Source organism: Phocoena sinus, chromosome 6 (assembly GCF_008692025.1).
Source record: "Phocoena sinus isolate mPhoSin1 chromosome 6, mPhoSin1.pri, whole genome shotgun sequence".
Lineage (NCBI taxonomy): Eukaryota > Metazoa > Chordata > Mammalia > Artiodactyla > Phocoenidae > Phocoena > Phocoena sinus.
This window is the reverse complement of record NC_045768.1, coordinates 17,401,433-17,423,267: the sequence shown is the minus strand read 5'-3', so window position 1 is coordinate 17,423,267 and position 21,835 is coordinate 17,401,433. Positions and strand designations below refer to the sequence as shown.

Below are 21,835 nucleotides of genomic sequence, written 5' to 3'. Positions count from 1 at the left end.
AAGGAGGAGTGGGGAGAGAGACACTATAGAGGCATATCCTCTGTTCCAGGAACTCTATACCTGCATAGTCTTTGAGGTGTCTGGAATGGCTTGCAGTGACTGGCCAGGCTGGCCATTCATGTTTCCCCCTAAGCCATTCCCTTCCACTTCTTATTCCTTATTTTTTTCACTTTACTTTCCACCCCCTTTTTTTGTGGTAAAATAGACATAGCATAAAATTTACTGTCTTAACTGTTTTTAAGGGTACAGATCAGGGACAGTCAGTACATTCATGTGGTTGTACAAGCATCACCACCACCCATCTCCAGAACCGTTCATCTTGCAAAATTGAAACTCTGTACCCAATAAACAATAACACCCCATCTCTCCTCCCCCCAGCCCCTGGCAACCGTCATTCTACTTCCTGTCTCTATGATCTTTGACTAAGTGCCTCATACAAGTAGAATTATACAGCATTTGTCTTTCGGTGACTGGATTATTTTATTTAGTGTAATGTCCTCAAGGTTAATCCATGTTGGATGGATGGATAGATGGATGGATGGATGGATGGTCCATGTCAGAATCCCCTTCCTGTTTGAGGCGGAATAATAGTCCACTGTACGTATATACCACATTTTTCGTATTGTGAATAATGTAAAATAAAAACCCATGGACACTTGGGTTGTTTCCACATCTTAGTTATTCTGAATAATGCTGCTATGCATCTTTTATTTCCTTTTGAAGCATTATTGAGCCACATTCCAACAACAATCCTCAGGCACTTACTGAGTACTTACTGAATGCAAAGCACTAAGAAGGGAAAGTGGAGTTTACAAAGGGCACGAATCACAGTCCCTTCTGAGAGGCAAGAGTTTAGAAAGAGCCTAATAAGAAATTCCTACTGTGGATTAAGTCTGGGCTAAATAACTGTAAAATTATAACAATAATTGCCACTATTTTTGTTCCAAACACATCATGTGTTAATTCACTTGATTCTCAACAGCAACCCTACAGGGAAGGTACAGTTATCTGTTTTTGCAAATGTGCACGCGGAAGCAGAGGAAGGTCTAGTAACCTGCTCACCCTCCCCCAGACAGTGTGCGGCTGAAATGGGATTTGAGCACTAGAGCAGGTGCTGCCAACAACCAGGCTGGGGCCGGGCTTATGAGTATCAAAAAGGCTGGGCGGCCACAAAGTTCTTCCTCTCTCTCACTACTTTTTCTCTTTGCTACTTCCTTTTCTTCCTCTGCCAGTTCTAGGTGATCTTTGAGTTCTACTCAGCCAGGATCTGTTCCCTCTCTGGAGTATCCAAGCATGCCCATCCTACCCCAACGCTGCATCCCTCATGAGGTCCCTGTGTCTTCTGCAGGGCCAGGGAGATAGAATGTGGAGCTCAGCGGCCGGGTAGACTAAATAATAAGCCAACAGGATAGAGGCCAGCTTCCCCCTCTTCCCAAGGAATGTGAACCAAATCCCCCCTTCTCTGATGTTTCGTTTCATGTGTGTAGCCTCTGAGCCTCACTGGGCTAACACGGTATTACTTGGAGGGGGTGTCAAGGAATGTTGGTCCTGAGCCTGCATCTAGTAAAATAGTCTTGGGGAAACAGTAATGTGCAGACTTCACTTCCTAAGGATGCGTGATATTCATTAGTATATTAATGTCCTTGGAAAAGCTTCCACCAACTTCCTTTATCATAGGATTTCTCAAACCTTTCAAATTAGGGAACACTCCTTTTTTATTTTGTTACATTTACTCTTCCCCAAATACAGGTGTTATTTGGAACCACTCTCAGACAATACGGGTTTTTATAATACAATACAGTGAACACTGGGAGGCAGGAAGTTCTGATGAGGCTGTTTGATACGAAGAGTATTTCCACGTAAGGGGACCGGGTGATGCTCGGAGACTGCATACACATATTTTTTGAGCAATTTATTGGTAATATCAAAATATCCTCAGGACTGCGCCAACAAAGCCACATCAAATTGGGGCATCAAAATGTCCCATATCCTTCCTCTGAGCCATTTACTTGCCTAGAACTAGGAATGCAGAGATGGTTAAGATTCAATTCTTAACCTCCAGGAAGACACAGATCACCAGCTGAGGGCAGAGGGGGGATACCCTTCTACAATTATCCATAATGCAAGGGCAATGTGCTGTCCTGTAATTAAGGAAGAGGTATACTAGCAGCATGAATATAGCAATGAGGAGGCTATGATTCCGGTGGATGGAAGGAGGGAATGTTCTGGAAAGGCTGCTCAGAGGAAGTGACACTTCTGCAAGACTGTGATGGACGAGGAGTAGCTTGCCAGGGACACAGGGGACTGTGTGAGTATTAGGACAATTCAGCAGAGGGACAGCACTGCCAAAGGCAAGGAGATACTAAAGTGTATTTTGCATTTTGAAGAAATGGCAGATGAGGACATGGTGGGAAATGAGATCCCGGAGGGCATGAAGGCCAGATTCTGAAGTGCTAGGAGGGAATGTGTACCAGGTGAAATGGTTTGGATTTTGATCCTGAGGCTACGCGGGGCAGGTGATGGGGCTCTGAATGGTTCTAGCAGAAGAGAGGCGTGGCCCGGTCTGTGTAGGAGCTGGATTGGGCATGTGCATGGGGGTGTGGGGTAGAGGACGGAAAGCAGTGGGACTCTTTAGGAGGGTCTGAGCCTGGGAGTGCCAGGGAAGATGGACGGGGTGGGGGGGACATATGAGGGATATTTTGAAGGTAACATGGAAGGGCCTGGAGTTTCTGCTGGATCTCTTCCATTTGCTCTTCCTCCCTCCACCCTCGGCTCACCTGTACCCAGCTTTGTGCCTCAGAAGGCTGACTTTGACGGACCAGCTCAATGGGCTCTCTTGCCTGGGTTCCCTTGGCTCAGCCAGTGCGGGGCACCAGCAGAAGGTCTGGCAGGAGGTGGGTGAGTAAGGTTGGGACATTTATTCCTCTGGCTTCTTTCCTGTCTCTGTCCCTTGACCAAACGTCACAGCTCCTGCAGGAGTCTCCACGGAATTCCCTCTCCATGTTCTGGTAACCTCACCCTCACCTGGACCCACTGACACCACCCACAGTGTACTGAATACCCCATTTCTAGGACTTCCCCCCAACTTTGTGCAGAGCCCCCTTTGAAACCTTTCCCACTTGAGCATACCGTCTGCTTCCTGTTGGGACGCTCTTTGATATTAGTTTCCTTAGTTGGTGAGAAGAAAAGGAATTAAGCCTAATATCAATTCATGACTCACTGAAATATCCAATCATCTTTCTGATCAGCCTGCATGGTGCGCGCACGCGCGCGCGCGCGCGTGTGTGTGTGTGTGTGTGTGTGTGTGTGTGTGTGTGTTGGGTACAGAGGGGATTGGTATTTATCGGGCAGAGTAAGATACACTAAAGGAAATGGGTGGTCCTACCTACCCCCAATGAGTGGTCTTAGAAGGGAAAATGATTGCTCAACTTAGCTCGTCTTGATGAGCACTGCCCAGAGTTGCTGCTCACAGAATCTAAAGCCTGGCCTGCTTAGGTGAGACCAGAGCAGGGATTTCTAAGGAAGCAATGTGACCACACACCCAGAGACTAGGATATACCTACAGGCAGAGGTGGACTGTAGCAGTTTAGAACCATCCCAGTGATGGCAGGGGGAAGGGCAAAAAAGGACTCCAAAGGTCGCATCCAGTTTGTGAGTTTATAATTGTTTAAACCTGCCTTTGAAACTCTACGATGCAGCTCAAGGCCTTTATGTTATGAGTGGTTTGTTTACAGCTTAAATTAGAGCGTTCTGTTTTTAATACATTACAAGTGACGGTGATAGTGCCAGACTGTATCTAGGAAGCACCTAGATGGAGGCCTCAACTGTGTCTCAAGCCAGAAATCTATTTCAGGAAACTAACTGGCAGCAAGATGAGATTATCCTAATATACCTCCTGAGATAACAGACAGATGGATAGAAACAGATAGATGGAGTAAGACAGCCCCATTTCTAATTCATCCTCAATATCTCCATCCACATGGCTGTGTCTCTCCTGCATCTCAGCAACCAGAAAATCTCTCTTCATTTTACAGAAGCACATGATCGTCAAGTCATCAGATGCAAAACCAGGAGGACCTCTGAACACCACCAAGTTCAGAGACGGCAAATACCTGACCCATCCGTCACCACTCCCGTCCCATATTGAAGGCCGGCGTCATGAGTTGATCATAACAATCTCCCCATCTGAGGCCATCTGTAGCCTCAGAAATCCTCCCAACTTGACATCCTAGGCAGCCCCTGCCCATTTATCTGAGTTGGCACACGAGATGTCTGCTGTCTGCCATCTCTGATTTAGTCCAACCTCTCAGGCAGATGGATACGCAGAAGCCCGGGGGGGATCTTGAAGACATGGGTTGGAGCAGATGTTCAGCTCATGGTCCCCCCACTTCCTTCTATGGCTGTGTCTGTACACTGAGATCCTGTCCCCTAATCACAGGTGACTAACTGAGAGGTCAGCTCCTAACTCATGCCAGGCCAATAGATTTCCTTCTCTAGGATTCTTCAAACTGCAACTCAACGAAGAAAAGCATTCATTCTTTGGTGGTAGGAGTACAACAGTCTTGGAAGCTCATGACTAACACAACCCCACTATGGGGGTGTGAGTGGGGAGGAATGAAGCCACTGTGGGATAATGCAGAGAGGAAAGTCAGAGTCCTAATGTTGTGTAATTCCCTCAACTCCCCTCACCTCTGTGGCCAAGCTGATCTTTCACCCTCCCGTGGCAGCCTTCTGGTGCAGTTGCCGTTAAGCTAATTTGAACTGGGTTTCTCTCTCCTGAAACCAAAAACATCCTGACTAATATAGAGCAGAAAGGGTTTCCACGCAACAAGTGGGAGGAAGACATGGTGTCATGATGATGGAGTAAAGATCTTGAGATCAGAAGCCTGTGTTCAAATTCCAATTCATCCTCTTATCAGCTGTGCTATTTAGGGTCTTAGAACATCAGCTTCTTCATCTGTGAAATGGGGCGGGGGGTAAAAAATAGCCTCGGCCTTGTTAGATGACTGCAAAGACCACATATGAGATGCTATATAAAAGCCTCTGCCCAGTCAGGCATGCCCAAAACACTGCTTCTATTGCTGTCTTCCGTGTGGAGTCAGGACTGAAACTCAGGCACCCTAACTCTGCCCAGTGTACTCGCCAAAAAACCATACTTTTATGTGTCTTTCTCCCTTCTCTCTTTCTTTTTTCACTGAAAGATCTGCAGTCCCATTTCAACATCAGAAGTCCCATTTGAAAAGTGTTTAACTTCTAATGCAGATATACCGAGTCGTTTCTCAGTTTCACTGTATCTGCAAAGCCTTCCATAATTCAACATCAAATATTTATTATTACATTTATTAAACTTTTAATAATTTAGCATCTCCTGCATGTAAGAGAGAAGCTTAGCTAACTGGTTCCCCTTTATCCAACCTGGTTCACTTCAATATTTATATTCCAAAGTCTCCATTTGGGTTTCATTTAGCAGAGGCTGTGCCGTGGGCCTCTGCTCCAGCTGACAGTGAGCACCTGCTGCAGCCTCCCCAGTGGCAAAGACTAACAGAAATCTGGTGTGGAACGGTGTTTGAAGAGATTTACTGAGCCTGGGCGGAAACTCATCCTAATAGACTTCACTTTTATTAAGATCACAAAACCAAAATGAGGGGAAATATATATGTCGCTGGGCTCACTGGCTGAATGACAGGCAGCAAGGCTGTGAAGGGATGTGAGTAGAAAGCAGATCCATTTGGTGGGGCGTGTGGAGGTCTTTATATTCATGCTTCTCGGAGGGGCTTCATTCTCCTAAAAGAAGGGAGGGGTGCAGGGGTGCAGGGAAAATTCCAATGCCCAAATCCCATGAGCCCAGCTGTGAGTGCCAGACAGATGCCCTGTTGCTTCCAAAGTCTCCCCTGACCCCCATTTAATCTTCCACGAGCACGGAATGGACTTCCACACACACTCAATGGACTAAATGGTCAACAAAGATGAAGACAAAAAGTCCAATGCGCCTACTCCTTAATCTCACAGAGAACCCCTTGCATCAACGGTAGCCAACATTTACTGAGCTCTCACCTAATGGGTTGAATTCAAATCCGGATTCTGCTACTCACTGCCTGGAACATGTTGGGCGAATGATTTAAACTTCTTGTGCCTCAGTTTCCTCCTCTGTAAACAGTAGTAACTCCATCATTGGGTCATTGGGAGGAATCAGAACTAATGCACGTAAAGCGCTTAGACAGGGCCTGATACAAAGTAAACGGTCAGTACACGTGAGTCATGATTATATCTGACTACATACGGGCCTAAGAGTTTACATGTATTATCTCATCAATTTGCAAAAACATCCAAAGATGCAATAGCAATTATCATCCCCATTTACAGACAGGAAACTGAGGCTCAGAAAGTTTAAACACCTTGCCCAAGGTCAGCTAGTAAGTGGTGGAGATGGGATTTGAACTCAGGTAGTTTGACTCCAGAGCCTTCACTATCCTCTTTGCCCAAATCTCCCTTCTTCTGTGTTTCAAGCAGGTAAGTGGGTTGCCTGTTGAAGTCCTCTTGCAATTTCGGAAAAGAACGTCTGTGTGAGTAACTGGTGAAGCAGGGGAAAGTGGGGGAAGCTTCTTGGGGCTGAAACTGTCTAATAAGGGCTGCAGAAGCCCACCCCTGTCTCAGCATCTCCCTGGGAAGGGAAGTATGCTTCTCGGTTGCCTACCATGCAAACACACACACACACACACAGTCACTTATTTGCAAAAGCTGTCAAGGTTGTATGGAAGGCAAAGGCAAGACGTCTGAGTTTTACTCACCTCCAATAGGAGGGAGCATCTTGAGTATCAAATCACACAAGGCCTCCATTACGGGACTCCCCCCACCGGAGGCTCTGCTGGCCTGGGCCTTCCCATCCAGGTGTCCCAGTGTAACACATCACCTGCCTTGGCCGAGCCTCACCCCTGCCCACCCCACACACCCTGATGTCCCGCTGCTCTTACCCTCCCTTACTTCTGCTGTTGATGCCTAAGGAGATCAAGAGGAATGCAGGGGATCCCTTCTGTGTCCACTTCTGGGCCTTAAACTACATCTTTTATCACCTTAACCCAACTGCATCATACAGTTATTTCCTTATTTGTACTAAAATGCCAACTAAAACTTCAAAAACTTCCCACGATAGGGTACCAGTTACGTGTAAGGTGCTGTACTAGTTACTCTGACTACATTGCATAATCCTGACGACAGCCATCTGAAGGAAGCTCAACAATGTCTATCTTCCAGGTTCAGAAATGGAGGCTGGAAGAGGTAAACCGACTTGGCCCAAGGAGTTCAGGGAGCAACTGTGGTGCCAGGATTCGTATCCGTATCTGTAGGAGTGCAAGCCTATGCTCGCTTTCCTACACCCTCTTCCCTTTCTGGTCTTTACATTTCCAGAGCCTACACAGTGTCCATCACACAGGGAAGTACCTAGAGCTCTTTTGTTGCGGGTTTCACCTTAAGATGGATGGCCCATGTTTCCAGAATACACTGTAACTGACTTGGGGGACTGCCTGGGCAAAAGCCAGATTCTGGTATCTGTAGCATCTGCACAGGGGTATCTGCTGGGGGCCCTGGAGTGGTGAATACACTCTCCTCAAGTGCCCTCAGAGTCTTTGCTGTCTCTAGGCCAGGTGGCCCAGAACTGAGGAAAGAGGGGGAGAAGAAGAAAATAGCATGAGCTTCCGTCTCCTCTCCTCTTCTCACTGTATTCTCTGCCACGTGCCCCTTGGCACTACCCACAAGACACACTGACCTGGACCCTGGAAGCTCCCCGCATCAGGCATGCCACTTCTAGACCCCATGCCCCATCCACGGAGCGGACATCCGTGGGTTTTGCCTTCTTTTGTTGTTGCTCAGCATCCGTTTGCTGCCTGTCCTGATTCCCCCCCTGCTTTCCCCCTATCCTCCCTGCAATCTCAATCCACATGGTAAAGATCCCCCATCCTTGCTGGTTTGAGAGTGGGTCAGTGACCCAGGTCTGGCTAATTTCAGGCACTGATTTGGGATATTGGCCAATGTCCCCAAATAGGCCAAACAGAAGCATCATAGCTTAGAGATGAAGAGCATGGAGTCAGGAGTCAGAGTCTCAGGATTCAAATCCTGGTTGTGTCACTGACTGGTTGTGTGACCACGGGCAAGTTATAAAATTCGCTGTGCCTCAGTTTCCTCGTGCATGTAATAAGGCTAATAATGGGTAAAGATTAAACGAGTTCATTTCAGCAAAGCACATGGGACAGTTGCCACATAAGGAGGAGCTCTCACTGCTGTCACTCAGTGCCAGGACTTTTGCTTAGAGCTTGGGGAAACAGGATATCTCTTTACTCTGGCAACGCCCCACTGAGGCTGTAAGATTGGAGTTGTTGGTGAGAGTGTGCCGGAAGAGCACGTTAACCCAGAGGAAGACAGAGATGAGGGATGAAGAGAGACACACATACTGAGTCCCAACAACACTGTAGAGCATATAAATCCTGCTGGACCCAAAGCCGTTGCCACCCTGGAGTTTGCAAGCCCTTCCATCCTTTGTTTTCTGTGGCAGCCAGGTGAGCCTTCCTTTCTTCTGCTGCCTAGTGCTTTAGTATGCATACGTTAGTGGGCACGAGTAATCTGAGGACTTGTTAAACCAGGTTACTGGTGAAACAAGATTACAGGGCCCACCTCCAAAATATCTGATTCAGGTCTTGGGTGATGTATGCGTTTCCTGCAGCTGCGGGAATAAATCACCACAAACTGGGATGGCTTAAAACCACCGGAAGTCCAAAATCAGTATTGTGAGGCCAAAATCCAGGTGTTAGCAAGGCTGCGCGCCCCCGTGAGGTGCAAGAGGGAGAATCTGCTTTTCGCCTTTTCCAGCTTCTGGTGGCTGTTGGCATTCCTAGGCTGCGGTTGTGTCACTCCAATCTCTAGTTCCCTCTTCACGTTGCCGACTCCTCTGTGTGTGTTCAATTTCCCTCTGCTTCTCTCTTATAAGGGCACTTATAGTGGTATTTAGGGCCCATCCAGATAATCCAGGATAATCAACCTACTTTAAGATCCTTAACTTAATCCCATCTGCGAAGAAGACCCTTTTTCCAGATAAGGTAACATTTACAGGTTCTAGGGACTGGAAACTGATACCCTTGGGGGTCAGTGTCAGTCTACCAGAGATGGAGTCTGAGAATCTGCCTTTCTAACAAGTTTCCCGGTGATGCTGAGGCTACTGGTCCAGGGACCACACTTTGAGAACCAGTGACCTAGTGACTTCCTGCTAATACCTTGCAATTTCGCTCAGAGGTCCTCTCCTCTGTGGGGCCTTTCCTTTACCTCCCAGGTGAGTTTAACCACCTCCTTCCTCCCTTGGGTCCCTTCTCTGCCTTGAACGTTTCCTCTAACCTTTGCAAAGGTCACAAAGTGCAACACTGTTTTGTTTGCAATTTTGTCTCAATGCTTCAAGATCTTTGTCCGAACATTTCTCTGTCTCTGATACCTAGCCTGGCACATGGTAGGTGTTCAATAAATTCTTAGTGCTTGGAATCAAGAGGCCAAAAGAACAAGGAACTCTTCTGAATTCTATCCAGAACTAATTCAATGTGAAAACTGTCACCAAGTGAGCGATGCTGGCTTGTATCCTGATGTCCCATTATCCTTTCAACACTGTGTAGGAATTAACAGTTTTTCACCATTTCATTTTCATTGATTTGAGATCACAGAAAAATCACTCAGGGGCTCCAAAAGCTGGGCTTTGCACATTATTACTATTCCAACCATAATAGCAATTCTTGCATCTGTCTTATAAGAAGAATCAGCTCTTGGTGAAATTGTGAAGCAGGCCCAGTGTGTAGCAATAAGTGTTGTTTGCCATGTTGTCTCTCCATGAGTATCTTTTATTTCATCTCTCAAGTCAGTCTCTTGTTCCATGCTCTTTGCTACACCATGAGATCCCTGAAAGCCAAGGTGGGTCTTATTCATCGCAGTATTCCTATGGTACCTGGCACAGTGCCTGGCACACAGGAGGGGCCCAGCTACGGTTTTCAGAATTGAAAGGAATCTGCGCACAATTTAACTAGAGTTCGCTCCTCTGCCTTTGTAGCTGACATCATTAGTGTCTCGAATGCTAAAAATCTCATTTCCAGCGGCTTCCTGCTGGAACGGGCCAAAGAATGGGAGCTGTCCAGGGGAGAGTTCTTTTCCTTGGCCCTTCAACCCTTCATACTTGAAAGCCTTCTCTCCCACCTTAAATTCCACACAGACAAACCCTATGCATAATTCAAGGTTAATTGCCAATGTTCTCTCTCCGGCAAATACTTTTCTAATTCCTTTGGTCAGGAATTCGTTCTTCCTTTTCCACCCCCAAGGCACTCTATGTGTACCGCACACGTGCCTCTTCACTCATTCTGCAAATATTTCCATATGCATAAAGCCGCTAGACCTACCACACCATACTAGATGTTATATATTCACTTAAGTCTTCCTCAAATCCCATGACAAAGGGATTAATGCAAACTCTCAATACTAAGACCCTATCGATTTTAAGGTATGTCATAGATTGGATGTGTCCTTTCAGCAAAAGAAAGAGAAAAATAACAACAAACATAATAACTGATGCTTCTAGAGAGTTCACCATGTGCCAAACTCAGTACTTTACAGGTATTATATCTTTTAATTCTCAGCACTCCCCTATAGGGCATAGATAGTGTTCTATCCACGTTATCCACAAGGGCCAACAGAGCTTCAGGAAAGCTCATGCAGGAAGCAAGTGGTGGAGTTGGGATTTGAACTGACGCAGTTCAGTTGGGCTCTATAGCCTATGATTTTTTAAAAAATGAACACCCTTACCTAATAAACTTTATGTTTAATCAACACATGGCACGCATAGAGAAAAGTGTGCAAATCGTATCTGTACAGCTTGATGAATTTTTACAGAATGAACACACCCATATAACCACCACCCAGATCAAGATATCAAATATCACCAGCATGCTGGCATGTTTCCCTTCAATCACTGTCCCCTCCGTCACCCAAAGGTAATCCCTCTTCTTTTTTCTAACATCCCAGATTCGTTTTTGATCTTTATTTAAACATACATATTCATTTGTGTCTGGCTTCAATAATTCAATCTTATATCTGTGAAATTCGTCATTGGTGACGTGTGTGGTAGTTGTGTTCATTAATACTGAGCATTAATAACATTCCACTGTTTTATTTATCTACTATCTTGTTATTGATGGGCATCTGTGCTTTTTTCCCCCAGCTTTTTGGCAGTACAAACAAATACCACCATTAGTATTCTTGGACATATTATTTGTGGTATCCTGTTTGTAGGATATGTAGATGTTCAGCTGTAGTAGATACGGCCCAGTAGATTTACACAGTGGTCACACTAACTTACTAGCTCCTGCTATAAAGGTATGGTAGTTCAGTTGTTCCATATTCTCACCAACATTTACTATCATCAGTTGTTTTGGATTTAGACACCCAGGTGGGTTGAGCCTTTACTTTTGACTCTAACTTGCTCTGCCTCCCCTAGTTTGAGATTCCATACTTTCATAGTAATCTGTCACAGACTTAAAAACAAAACCAAAAAAACCAACAACGGGGAAAGCACCTTTTCATTTTCCTTCCCAATCCTACTGGAACGCTTATCTCTTCCTTCTTGACGTTGCTTTTTCCTTTAATCTCTCAGTTGTGATTCTGTGGCATATTATTGGCTATCTATAATTAAGATCTATTATTTATTAATTTCTAACATAGCATCTGACTGAAACTTATTAATTCTTTGAATGCCCAGGATATGCCTGCCTGAGCGGTGTCATGTCAAACAAGGTTTATTAGTGCAACTTGGGAAACTCAACCTACATAGCACAGATTTTTTTGAATGGCAATGATTGCAATCTTTTATCTACCCTTACAGTGAAACCAATAGGTATGTGAGAGGTAAGATGAAGGTAACACTTAAAAGGCTGTCTGCAATTGCTCCAAGGCCAGACAAAGACGTGTGGGCACCCCAAGCAGGATAATAATTTAGTGACCTAATCAAACCAACATTCTTCAAATATTTGAAATACATTTCAAATATTCTTCAAAGGGTTTATCCTGAGCCACTCTGCTCTGGTCCCGACTCGGTGAAGGCACACCCTCCATGTAACCAGGCACAGCATTTCTAGCTGCTTAGAGCATCTAACTGTTACGGATCATGCCCTTCAAAGGTCTCACCGCTTTCAATTTATCACAGTATTTCTTCCAACTACAAACAATATTGTCACTGAAATAAATTCTAGTACTATACTTTTCTCAATTTTGTTTTAATATTTCCGAAGATGTTTTAGAGTCCCTGTAGGTTGATATTCTGTTCTTTTCCATGTCTGGTTTGCTGTTCAATGTAATAATTCAGATTGGAGCAGAAAAGGCAACTGAATTATCCTACAGACCATGGTCATTCTCAGCAGTATGACATAGTACTCAAACTTCCTGACTCTGCCTTCCCCACCATCACCAGTTTCTACTTGAACTCTATTGTAGTGGGAACTGAATTTATCTAAAATTGGTAATCCTGTACCTTTGGGAGTATATTATGTACCAGCATTTACACAGTTAATTATTACAACGATTCTTGGGAGGTGTTTCAATGAAATAGTTAAGAACATGGGTTCAGGAGGTGGAGAGATCATGGGGTGAAGCTTGGCTTCACTACTTACTAGTGAAGGTATCACCTTCATGCCTCGGATTTTTTTTTTTTTTAATTTGTAAAATAAAAATAGTATTAGCATCACATTTGGGGTCAATGTAAGGATGTAATGAGATAATGTTAGTAAAGGGTTTAGGAATGATCAATGGAGATGAGCTATTATTATTAGTAGTATCGTCATCATATTCTGTGAGGTAGGCACTGTTACTATCCTCATTTTGCAAAGAAATGGAAAGTTAGTAAGTTGCATTTGGCCAGAATCATATAGTTCATCCATGGTAGAGACGGGACTGTAACCCAGACCTATCTGACTCCAGAGGGAGTGTTACTATCCGCCAGTCTGACATTTATAGCTTCACTGAAATCACACGTTCAATGTCAACAGTACAGAACTCTGAGGAAAGCTAGTAGAGACCTTTGTTCAGTCGATTTGAGACACGGTCGTAGGGTCTCTTTGAGAATCATCCTTCAACCAGATGGTCTTTTCTCCATCTTTAAAATATGTAATGCAGAGAAACCTCAGCACATGTTTTACTAAAGTCTCACTGACCTCAATTCTATCAAAAATGGAAATAATGGTAATTTGCCATGAATCAATTTGTGTGTGCATGAAACCATCTTAGTTCTTAGTAATTACCACTTCATTTTCTAAGCGCTATCCCTTGAATTTTCTATCCTTTTTAAAATTACCTCTTTGGAGAAATACCAATAAAAAATCATGATGTGTTCATCCCTCCATGAAATGTTGAGAAGGTGAGAATAAATAAATTGTAAAGCAAGAGACGTGGGTTCTAGGAGCTTCCTATCAAGATGTCATGGATATATGATAGCATTTTAAATTCAAAATGACCCGAAGACAGCTAGACAGGAGAATAACAGTCACTGGAAGTATGGGGGCCATGCTTCCATGTTCCAGTTCAGGAGCTCATAGGCTGTGTACAAGCCAGTTCCCAAAGTAAAATCAGAGTCCGTTTTATGTAACATTTAAATTCTAGAATTCTTCCCTCAATCAAATTGGGAGGGGGGGAAAAAAGAACCTCCATTAGAAAGCTCCAGAATAGTGCTAGGATCAGATCTAAGACCACTGGTATAATTAAATCAATAAACATTTTAGTAGCTGTCCGATATGTACTGGGAACTGGGGATTATAAAGCTAAATAAGTTATTTGCTTTGACCTTGAGAGATTCGCCACATAATAGGACAGAATGATACGTAAGCAATTAATTAGAACACAGTAGAGTCAGTCTACAAGGAAGTTAAGTACAAGGTGCAAAACGTGTAAGGAAAGATGTAATCTCCATCCTTTCATGAGTAAAAAACAAATTCATTTGACCTGGACATTTCAGACCTATGGATTAGCCCAAAATCTGTTCCCGGTATCTGAGTCATGAGAGAAAGCACCTCATTCACCAATCTTTTACCTTCATGACTCTCCAGTATACTATTAAGTAATCGTCTTTGATAAGAGAAGATCATTAAAGATCCCAGGATAAGCCAGAGAGTGTGGTCGCCTCTCTCATGTTTTATATAAACCCCAAAGGAAAGTAATTATGTTGAAATATAAAGGCACTGAGTACCACCATGGAAGTCACTTTCAGGAGTGTGGAGCATGGCATATTGGACAGTGTTTTATATATCGACTAGGCAACTGCCTACTTCAACAACATGAAGAGTACTTTTCCACAGGAGTTCCTGAGATCCTGAAACAGAGGGGCATCCAGGGCTCTAAGAAGACCGTGGTACAGGTGCTGGAGATGACATCCCTACCTGACATCTGCAGGGTCTTCTGTGACGAGCACATCGGTCTTGCAGCTGGCCAGGGGGTTGATGGACAGCTCCACGGGTGGGACCACGAAGCTTTTGCTGACAGGAAGCCAGAGTCCTTGGCCCAAGCTGAAAGTAGACCTGCAATGTAAGAGTTTCCATTGGGGGACTCCCTGGGCAGCAGAGACAAAACAGAAAAAAGGGGCCCCTCCACCCTTCCCTTCTAGAACCTTCTCTCACTCCCCCACCCAACTGAGTCCCCTGCATTCTCCAAGGCATAATGTTGGCCAACTTTGCCCAGACTTGGATGGTCACTTCTTCACTCCGTTAATCATTTAGCCCATGCCTTGTTCTATATTGCTAGTTTTATTTTCCTGAGTTTAAATCCTGATTCCCATTTACCAGTGGGCTTTGTGAGGACAGGAACTATTTCAGCTCTGCTTTCCCAAGCAGTCCTGATAGCCAGCAGGAGGACCATAAGTGACTGCTAAGTCAGCAGGGGCAATCTGCACAAAGGTTAAGGGCATGGAGCCTGAATCAATTTAACCCAAAATCTGATTCCCAGTTCTGCCACTTAATTTGCTGTATGTCTTCATCAGCTTAGGTACTGAAGTTTCACACATGATTTCATGGCAGTGGCAGGAAGAGGTTCTATGGCTATAGAATATTTTTAAACCACTGGACTAGATAATCAGTAATGTCTCCTCCAGTTCAAGTATCTCAATTTATGTCTATACCAGACAAATGGGAATTAGATTCCCATAGCAACCGGGGCCATTGCATCCCGGAAGTGCACAGGCTCGATAAACTAAGGAGGTGCGTAACTACACCTCCCATCAGACCCTTCTCCATACCCCAGCGTCATGCCCCAACAGACTGTCAACTCACCTGAGAATCTTTTCAGGGGCTTGCTCCCCTGTCACCAGATCATAGCCCCTCTCGAGTGTCGTGTAAGGCCAGGGTCTGTGGGAAGAATTGAGACAGGGAAAGAAAAAGGGATAGAAGATGCTATTAGTCAGAAGCAGGTGGGATACATATGTGGACAATGCTTGGAGTAGCTTTACAAACAATCAAATTTTGCAGAGGTCATTATTGGATAAGGCTATTTATATTATAAAAGGCTCCATTTCACCGAAGGACTCAGCACTTCAAAGTCCACTTTGTCCATTTTGGAGATTATGTATAAAAAACCCAATTCTTCTTCATTAGTCCACTCAAGAGAGTGGTCTTTGATTACCTATGGTTTGGGAGGGTGAGCTAAACTTCAGCCTTTGTTCTCTAGAAGATTCATCAATCATGTACCTGTAATACTAAAATGTGATTCAGTGGGAAATAGGATTCGTTTTCCATCAGGCTTTGCAGGGACACAACTGTTGCAGAGGAAGAGTCCTCTTTGTGGAGCAGTTTGGGGCATCTGGTAATGCCATAGGGAAGGTGGGCCCTCCACTGTCTCTGCCCTGATGTCCTTGGTCACTCACCCTTCACTCTGTCCCCAGTCACTGCGCACACACAGGTGTCTGTGAACCGGGTCAGGGGTGTAGCCTTCATGACAGCTGCACTCTCCTGTAAAAGAGAAAAGGATCTTGTGAAATACTGCCTGCCCTTCTTTCTGGTTTCCTTGTTTTCTGAGAAAATAAAACAAGGTGGCTAGTTGTAGAAAAGGTCACGGAAAGAGGGTGTTCTGGTCTACCTGCCATTGTGGTTAATAAAGAGTTTATCCATTTGTTCATTCAATCACTTATTCACTCAGCGAGCCCTGACCACACTCCCTGCCGGGCTCTCTGCTCAGCCCTGGGGATGCAGAGGTCAAAGGTACAACCCAGATGCTGAAGGAGCTCATGGCTTAACGAGGCAAACAGAAAGTGGCCTGGTGGCTATACCTGGAAGTCCTATTCTCAAATATTTAAATTATGATAAAGTACACTTGCATGACAAGTGTAATCAGGAAATTGAATTCTCTCCACCTGAATGAACTATTCATGTTCATTTGTAAGCCCCAAAACAAATGCCACCTCCTCCAAATACCTCTGATTTCCCCTTTTGGAAAAATTATTTTCATCTACCATCTCCAGATTTTATTTTGTTTTGTTGTTGCTTGTTTGTCTTAATGGCTTTCCTCTCCTCTTCCCTCCTCCCCTCACTTCCCTTCTTGTCCCTTCCCTTCCATCTATCCATCCATCCATCCATGTGTCATTGTTTTCTGGCCACGCCTTACACTTGGTTGCACACATCCTCACTAGCATCTCACACTGCCTTAAGTATATTTTCCCATTAGCCAAGCTCATTCTGGGGGCACACGTCATGTTTCCTGGTGTATCTTCAGTGTTCAAAATTCTGGAAGGGTCCTACCTCCTTGCTACTATTAGTCTTGCTTCACTGTACACTCCTTAAGATTCGGGGGTATTCTTTGATTCAATTAGTTGTTAGATTTTCCTAAGACGTATTTGTAGAATGTTCCCAGATGCTTTACCAAAAACAGATTCCATTAAAAAAAAGCTTGTGAGATACTGTACCATTCCTTAGTGCCAGTAAAGTACGATTCTTCAGGAGGGTGATAATGTATACAGTTTTCCCTAAACTTATTTCACCTTGGAAGCCTTGCTGGTGAAACAAATCATAGACTAGTGTCCTGTGGAACACACTTTGGGAAACACTGGTAGGAAGCGCCCTGGCTGAACTCACTGCATAGAACAGTGTAGGTGCTCAACACTGTGAGTTGAATGAATAATTAACTACCTATGGCTTTGATCAATTTCCAGACTATTGCTGTCACGTTGCCATCTTCTGGTAATCACACTCATGCACATACCCAGATGAACCTGCAATTCTTCAGTCCTACGGTGATTCTGGTTGGCTTGACCCAAGCGTTTTCAAATTATGTTTCATGGAAACGTCTAGCTCAATGGGGGAGATTTAGGGACTTTGCACCTTTTAGATTTTAATGTTCCTTAAAAAGTTTTATTTTCAGATCTCTTTAATAATAAAAAAAAATGATGGCTAAACACTCAGATACTACATGCTAGAATTGAGGACACGAAGAGCACTGTCACTTTAAGTCTGGTTGCCAGGTAAACAGATTTTACGCAGACCTCATTAAAAAAAAAAAATTCTCCTGTCATCTTCGTTTCATGGAAGAGGACCCTGAGACTGTGAGTCTAGGTGCTAACAAGCTCATGCTTTGTACAACTTCAAGTCTTATGAATCAGGATTTTCTCAACCTTGTGCAACAAAAACAAAACACAGCAGTAAATAAGACGCTAGGGTAACACAGGTTCTACAACTATCGCCCACAACTCCTGATTTCTAAGTGCTTGTATTTATGGAATAGCCTTATTGTTTTCACTGATTCACTATACATGTTATACATTTGACCTTATACAAAGTATTCCGAGTGTCAACACTTTGTTTTATGCATTCCAACGCTGCTTAATCTTTGTATGTCCAGCATCAGCAAGTATCTGGCAAACAGCCTGGGCTTAATAAATGTTGGTTGAACTAAAAGAGTAGTAAGACAGAATATGGAGAAAAAAATGAGTCAGAGAGAATATTCACAATATTCAGATAAGACTGTTAAAAGGAGAAAGAGAAGAGAAAGAGAGAGATCTACCTTTCCCCTTCTCTGGATACCCGGTATATAAGAGGGGGCTGCTTGCAGGCAGGGATGCTGTCTGTAATTCTCCTCTCCAATAACATCCCAGGGTCTTCCACCGGACGCCTGGGCTGTAAGTCCGTGCAACCTAATGGACTGATTGATTGTTGCCAGAGGTAAGGAAAATGGACGGAAAGAGCTGAGGTCCTTGAGATTTGGATGAGAATCATCGACCAAAGTGGGAGGGGTAGCAGTCACTAATGATGTGTTAAAATGCAGCAGTCCCTTCATGAAATATTCACCACTTTAAACACATCTAAGATTAAAAGTCCTGGGATTTGTCCTCGAGACTCCCAGGACTGATTTATGATCTGCCACAAGCCACAGCCTTCATGATTCATAATGGGAGAGGTAAAGTGGTTACCTCTGGCAAAGGGAGGGGAAGTCCGGCTGGGGCGAGCCAGGAGCATGGTGGGAAAGGAGGCTCTTTGTCCTCCATGGAAAGGGCTGAGGTTCCTGTCTCTCCTCTCAGTGACTCAGGACAGGGCACAGGTCATTTTTTTCCCCTTTCCCTCCTTTTGCGAATATGAGTGAGAACGAGAAAACTACACAGAAAAAGGGCACTGCTGTATTTTTCTCTTTTCGTGTGTGCTTACCAGGCAAGTTTCCCCTGCCTTGGAACGGATCATTAATTACTGCCGCTCACTGTACAACAAATATGTATTTTGCAAATGAGAAGCATCCACCCTGGAGGCTGCATGGAGCACAGGAAGTGAGGCAGAGGGAAAAGCACACGAGTACTGGAGACACACAGAACTGGGTTCCGATCCTTACTTCCTCCCTCCCTAAGATGTGTGGGCTTGGGGAGGAGGTTACTTCATTTTTTTGACGAGGTCTCAGTTGTCTCATCTACAGAATGAGAATGACAGTTCTGCCAATCTCTCAGAGCTGATATAAGAATAAATTGAAGTACTGAAGGGTAAACCTCATGGCTCATGTAGAAAGTGGGTAGATGCTCAACAAATTCATTCCCTCCTCTTTCCCTTTCATTCCAAGATGGCAACTGGGTTCTGACATATGCTGACACCTTAGCTCTACGGACACTGGATAGGTAAGCTCCTCCTTGCTGGGACTTAGTTTCCCCACCTGCAAGATGGAAGCTTGGAATAGATGTTCATGAGTTCCGGGCCCCAGTGAGAGCCAGTCATTTCCAATGCCTTTCCGAATCGCTCACATCTAGTTTTCTGAATACCCTTTGTTTTAACCTTAACTCGGGGCTTCCCTGGTGGCACAGTGGTTGAGAGTCCGCCTGCCAATGCAGGGGACGCGGGTTCGTGCCCCGGTCCAGGAACATCCCACATGCTGCGGAGCAGCTGTGCCCGTGAGCCACGGCCGCTGAGCCTGCGCTCCGCAACGGGAGAGGCCGCAACAGTGAGAGGCCCGCGTGCCGCAAAAAAAACAACAAAAACCCTTAACTCTGATCACTCTTAGCAGTTGGGCTGGGTGCCTCCAGCAGGATTTTCCCTCAACGCCATGACTGTTGGCTTTATTGGCCCCCATTTTCCATTTTGCTGGCTCAGCGACCTCTCTACTATTCACAACCAAGCATTTCCTTCTTGCAAGATGCAAGCCTCTGACAGCGGGAGCTGAGGATTTAACCCCTTGCCCGGGGGAGTCCCATCCTCGATCCTGCCTTGGTATACCCAGGGCAGCCAGGCTGCTGAAGATCAGCTCTCCAGGGACATACGTTTACACGCTTTCCCTGCGCTGACTGTGAATGCCCGCCCGCACTCCCTGACTCTCTCACCACAGCAGATGCTCCCTGGAAAAACGGATGGGCCCATCTTGCTCACCACTGCATCCGGCACCTGCTGCCCCACCCGGTACGTAAATAAATGAGGGAGTATCCTTCACAATAGTAATGCCTATGGCCATAGGATAGGGACTTTTTGCCTATTTTCCCCACTAAACTGGGGAGTCTCTTGATTGCAGAAACCTTTTCTTAATCATCTCCATATCCTAGTAGTTAGTAGCATGCCTGATGAAGGGTAGGTGACTCATTTGTTGAATGAATGAATGAATGAATGAATGATTGAGTGAATACGTGAATTAGTGAATACATAAATATGCGGGAATCATCGTGAATTCAGGCTGAGTTCCTTTAGAATAATGATGATCCTGCTGAAGACTGGAAGAAACTTTCTTACATCCATGACAGGTATTTGCCAAGGAAATGGAAAGTGTAAACATGAATGCTGATGAAATGGCTAAAACAGAATTTCTATTTCACATCAGAGTAGAAAAGGCTCATAAAGATCATCTAGTTCAAATCCTCCCAGCTTCATTTCTCAGATGGGGAAACTCTGGCTCAGAAAGCGAAGACATTTAGCCAAACAACTGTAATAGCCTCTTGGCCAGCCCGGATTAGCACCCAGGACTATTGGTCATTACCTCAGCGTCCCTTCCACTACACTAGTGGTCTCAGTACTTTAATACACCCAGCAACATTTTCTTGCATTTTTTTTTTCTTTGTACGCCTCTTGACATTTCTGAGTTTCCTATTATTACATTTAAAACCAGAAATTATTTTTTAAAATATAATGATTTTTAAATACCCTTAACACCTTAAAAACATACATTTATAAGTGATTGATAATGCAGACCTTAACAAAGAGTTTAATCTCTTCGTTAAAGTGGCTCCCATAAGGGAATTCAACTAAGTGGATTTTCATTGTGCTAGTTACTAGAACTCTGTATTATCAGCTATGGATGAGTTGTATTGGTTTTAAAATATTCACTCTTTACGTCTCTCAAAGCCCCATTTATCGAGTTCTCATTTATGTTACATGTATTCTCACTCCATAAACTCTTGGGTGAGAACGACGGAATCCCTCAATAATGAACAATCTAAGTTTCTCTTGTGTGGGGCTCCCCTAAACCACTTCAAAGCAGACGGTGCCTTCGTGTCAATCGTATGAAGCCAGTGGACTGGTGAAATAGTTTAGAGTGTGCGCCCCAGAATCCTCTTGTTCTGTCCTGGATCTGCCACTTAGAACTTGCATGAACTTCATCAAGTTGCTTCACCTCTCCGAGTTTGTTTCTTAATCAGTAATGAGGCTGATATCACCTATTTGCTGCAAGATCGGTGATGCATTTGAAAAGTCCTCAGCACAGTCTATGGCGTATTTCTCCTTGCTGAAAACGTCATTAGCTGTGTCAGTTTTTTGGTTATTTTTTTCCTGGACAGGAGAGGCCACTTTAGCATCTTGTTTTACTGGAAAGAAAAGGTGCTTTCTAGATGAACGATGGTCTCAATTTCGAGGTTTGCCCTGTGCAAAGCGAAGCAAAGCAAAAGGAACCTCGGTTTCTTTATCTGTGCATTTGGGGCAGCTTGAATGAAATAATCTCCCAGGCTGGTCCCCTGTTCTCAGAAACACCTGTTGCCTTGGTCTATGGCCTCTTCTAGCGAAGGACACATAAGTATGAAGAAGGGCGTCGCCAGAGGGTCTTGCCTCCTCTGTCTTCCACAGCTCAGAAGAGCTCGTCGCCTGCCTGTGAGAGTATCAGATAAGCGCAAAAACTTCTTTCCAATCCCACCCGGCTGTCTGGCTCCACTCCTCCCACCCTGTTATCCCCTTACGATTCCATTTTCACTTGCTTCCGACTCAGTCGTCACTTATCACCACAGGCCAGGGACACTGGCTGCTGTTCACTTTCCTATTCACTCTCCTTGTCGCTGCTGCTTGAAAAGGCATCACTCTGGGCCTCAGAACAGTGAGTGTGCATGGCATCCTTTCCTGTTCTGACTCCG

At 44.6% G+C, this 21,835-nt stretch overlaps 1 protein-coding gene across 1 annotated transcript in view; it reads right to left on the bottom strand.

The window, feature by feature from the left end:
* Positions 1-21,835, bottom strand: part of ASTN2 (astrotactin 2) — a 915,753-nt gene that overhangs the window by 451,501 nt on the left and 442,417 nt on the right. The window contains exons 8-10 of the mRNA XM_032635679.1: positions 15,914-15,998; positions 15,324-15,398; positions 14,439-14,576 (exon numbers count right to left, since the gene is read on the bottom strand). Of these exons, the coding sequence (XP_032491570.1) occupies positions 14,439-14,576; positions 15,324-15,398; positions 15,914-15,998 (298 nt within the window). The remainder of the gene's footprint in view (positions 1-14,438; positions 14,577-15,323; positions 15,399-15,913; positions 15,999-21,835) is intronic.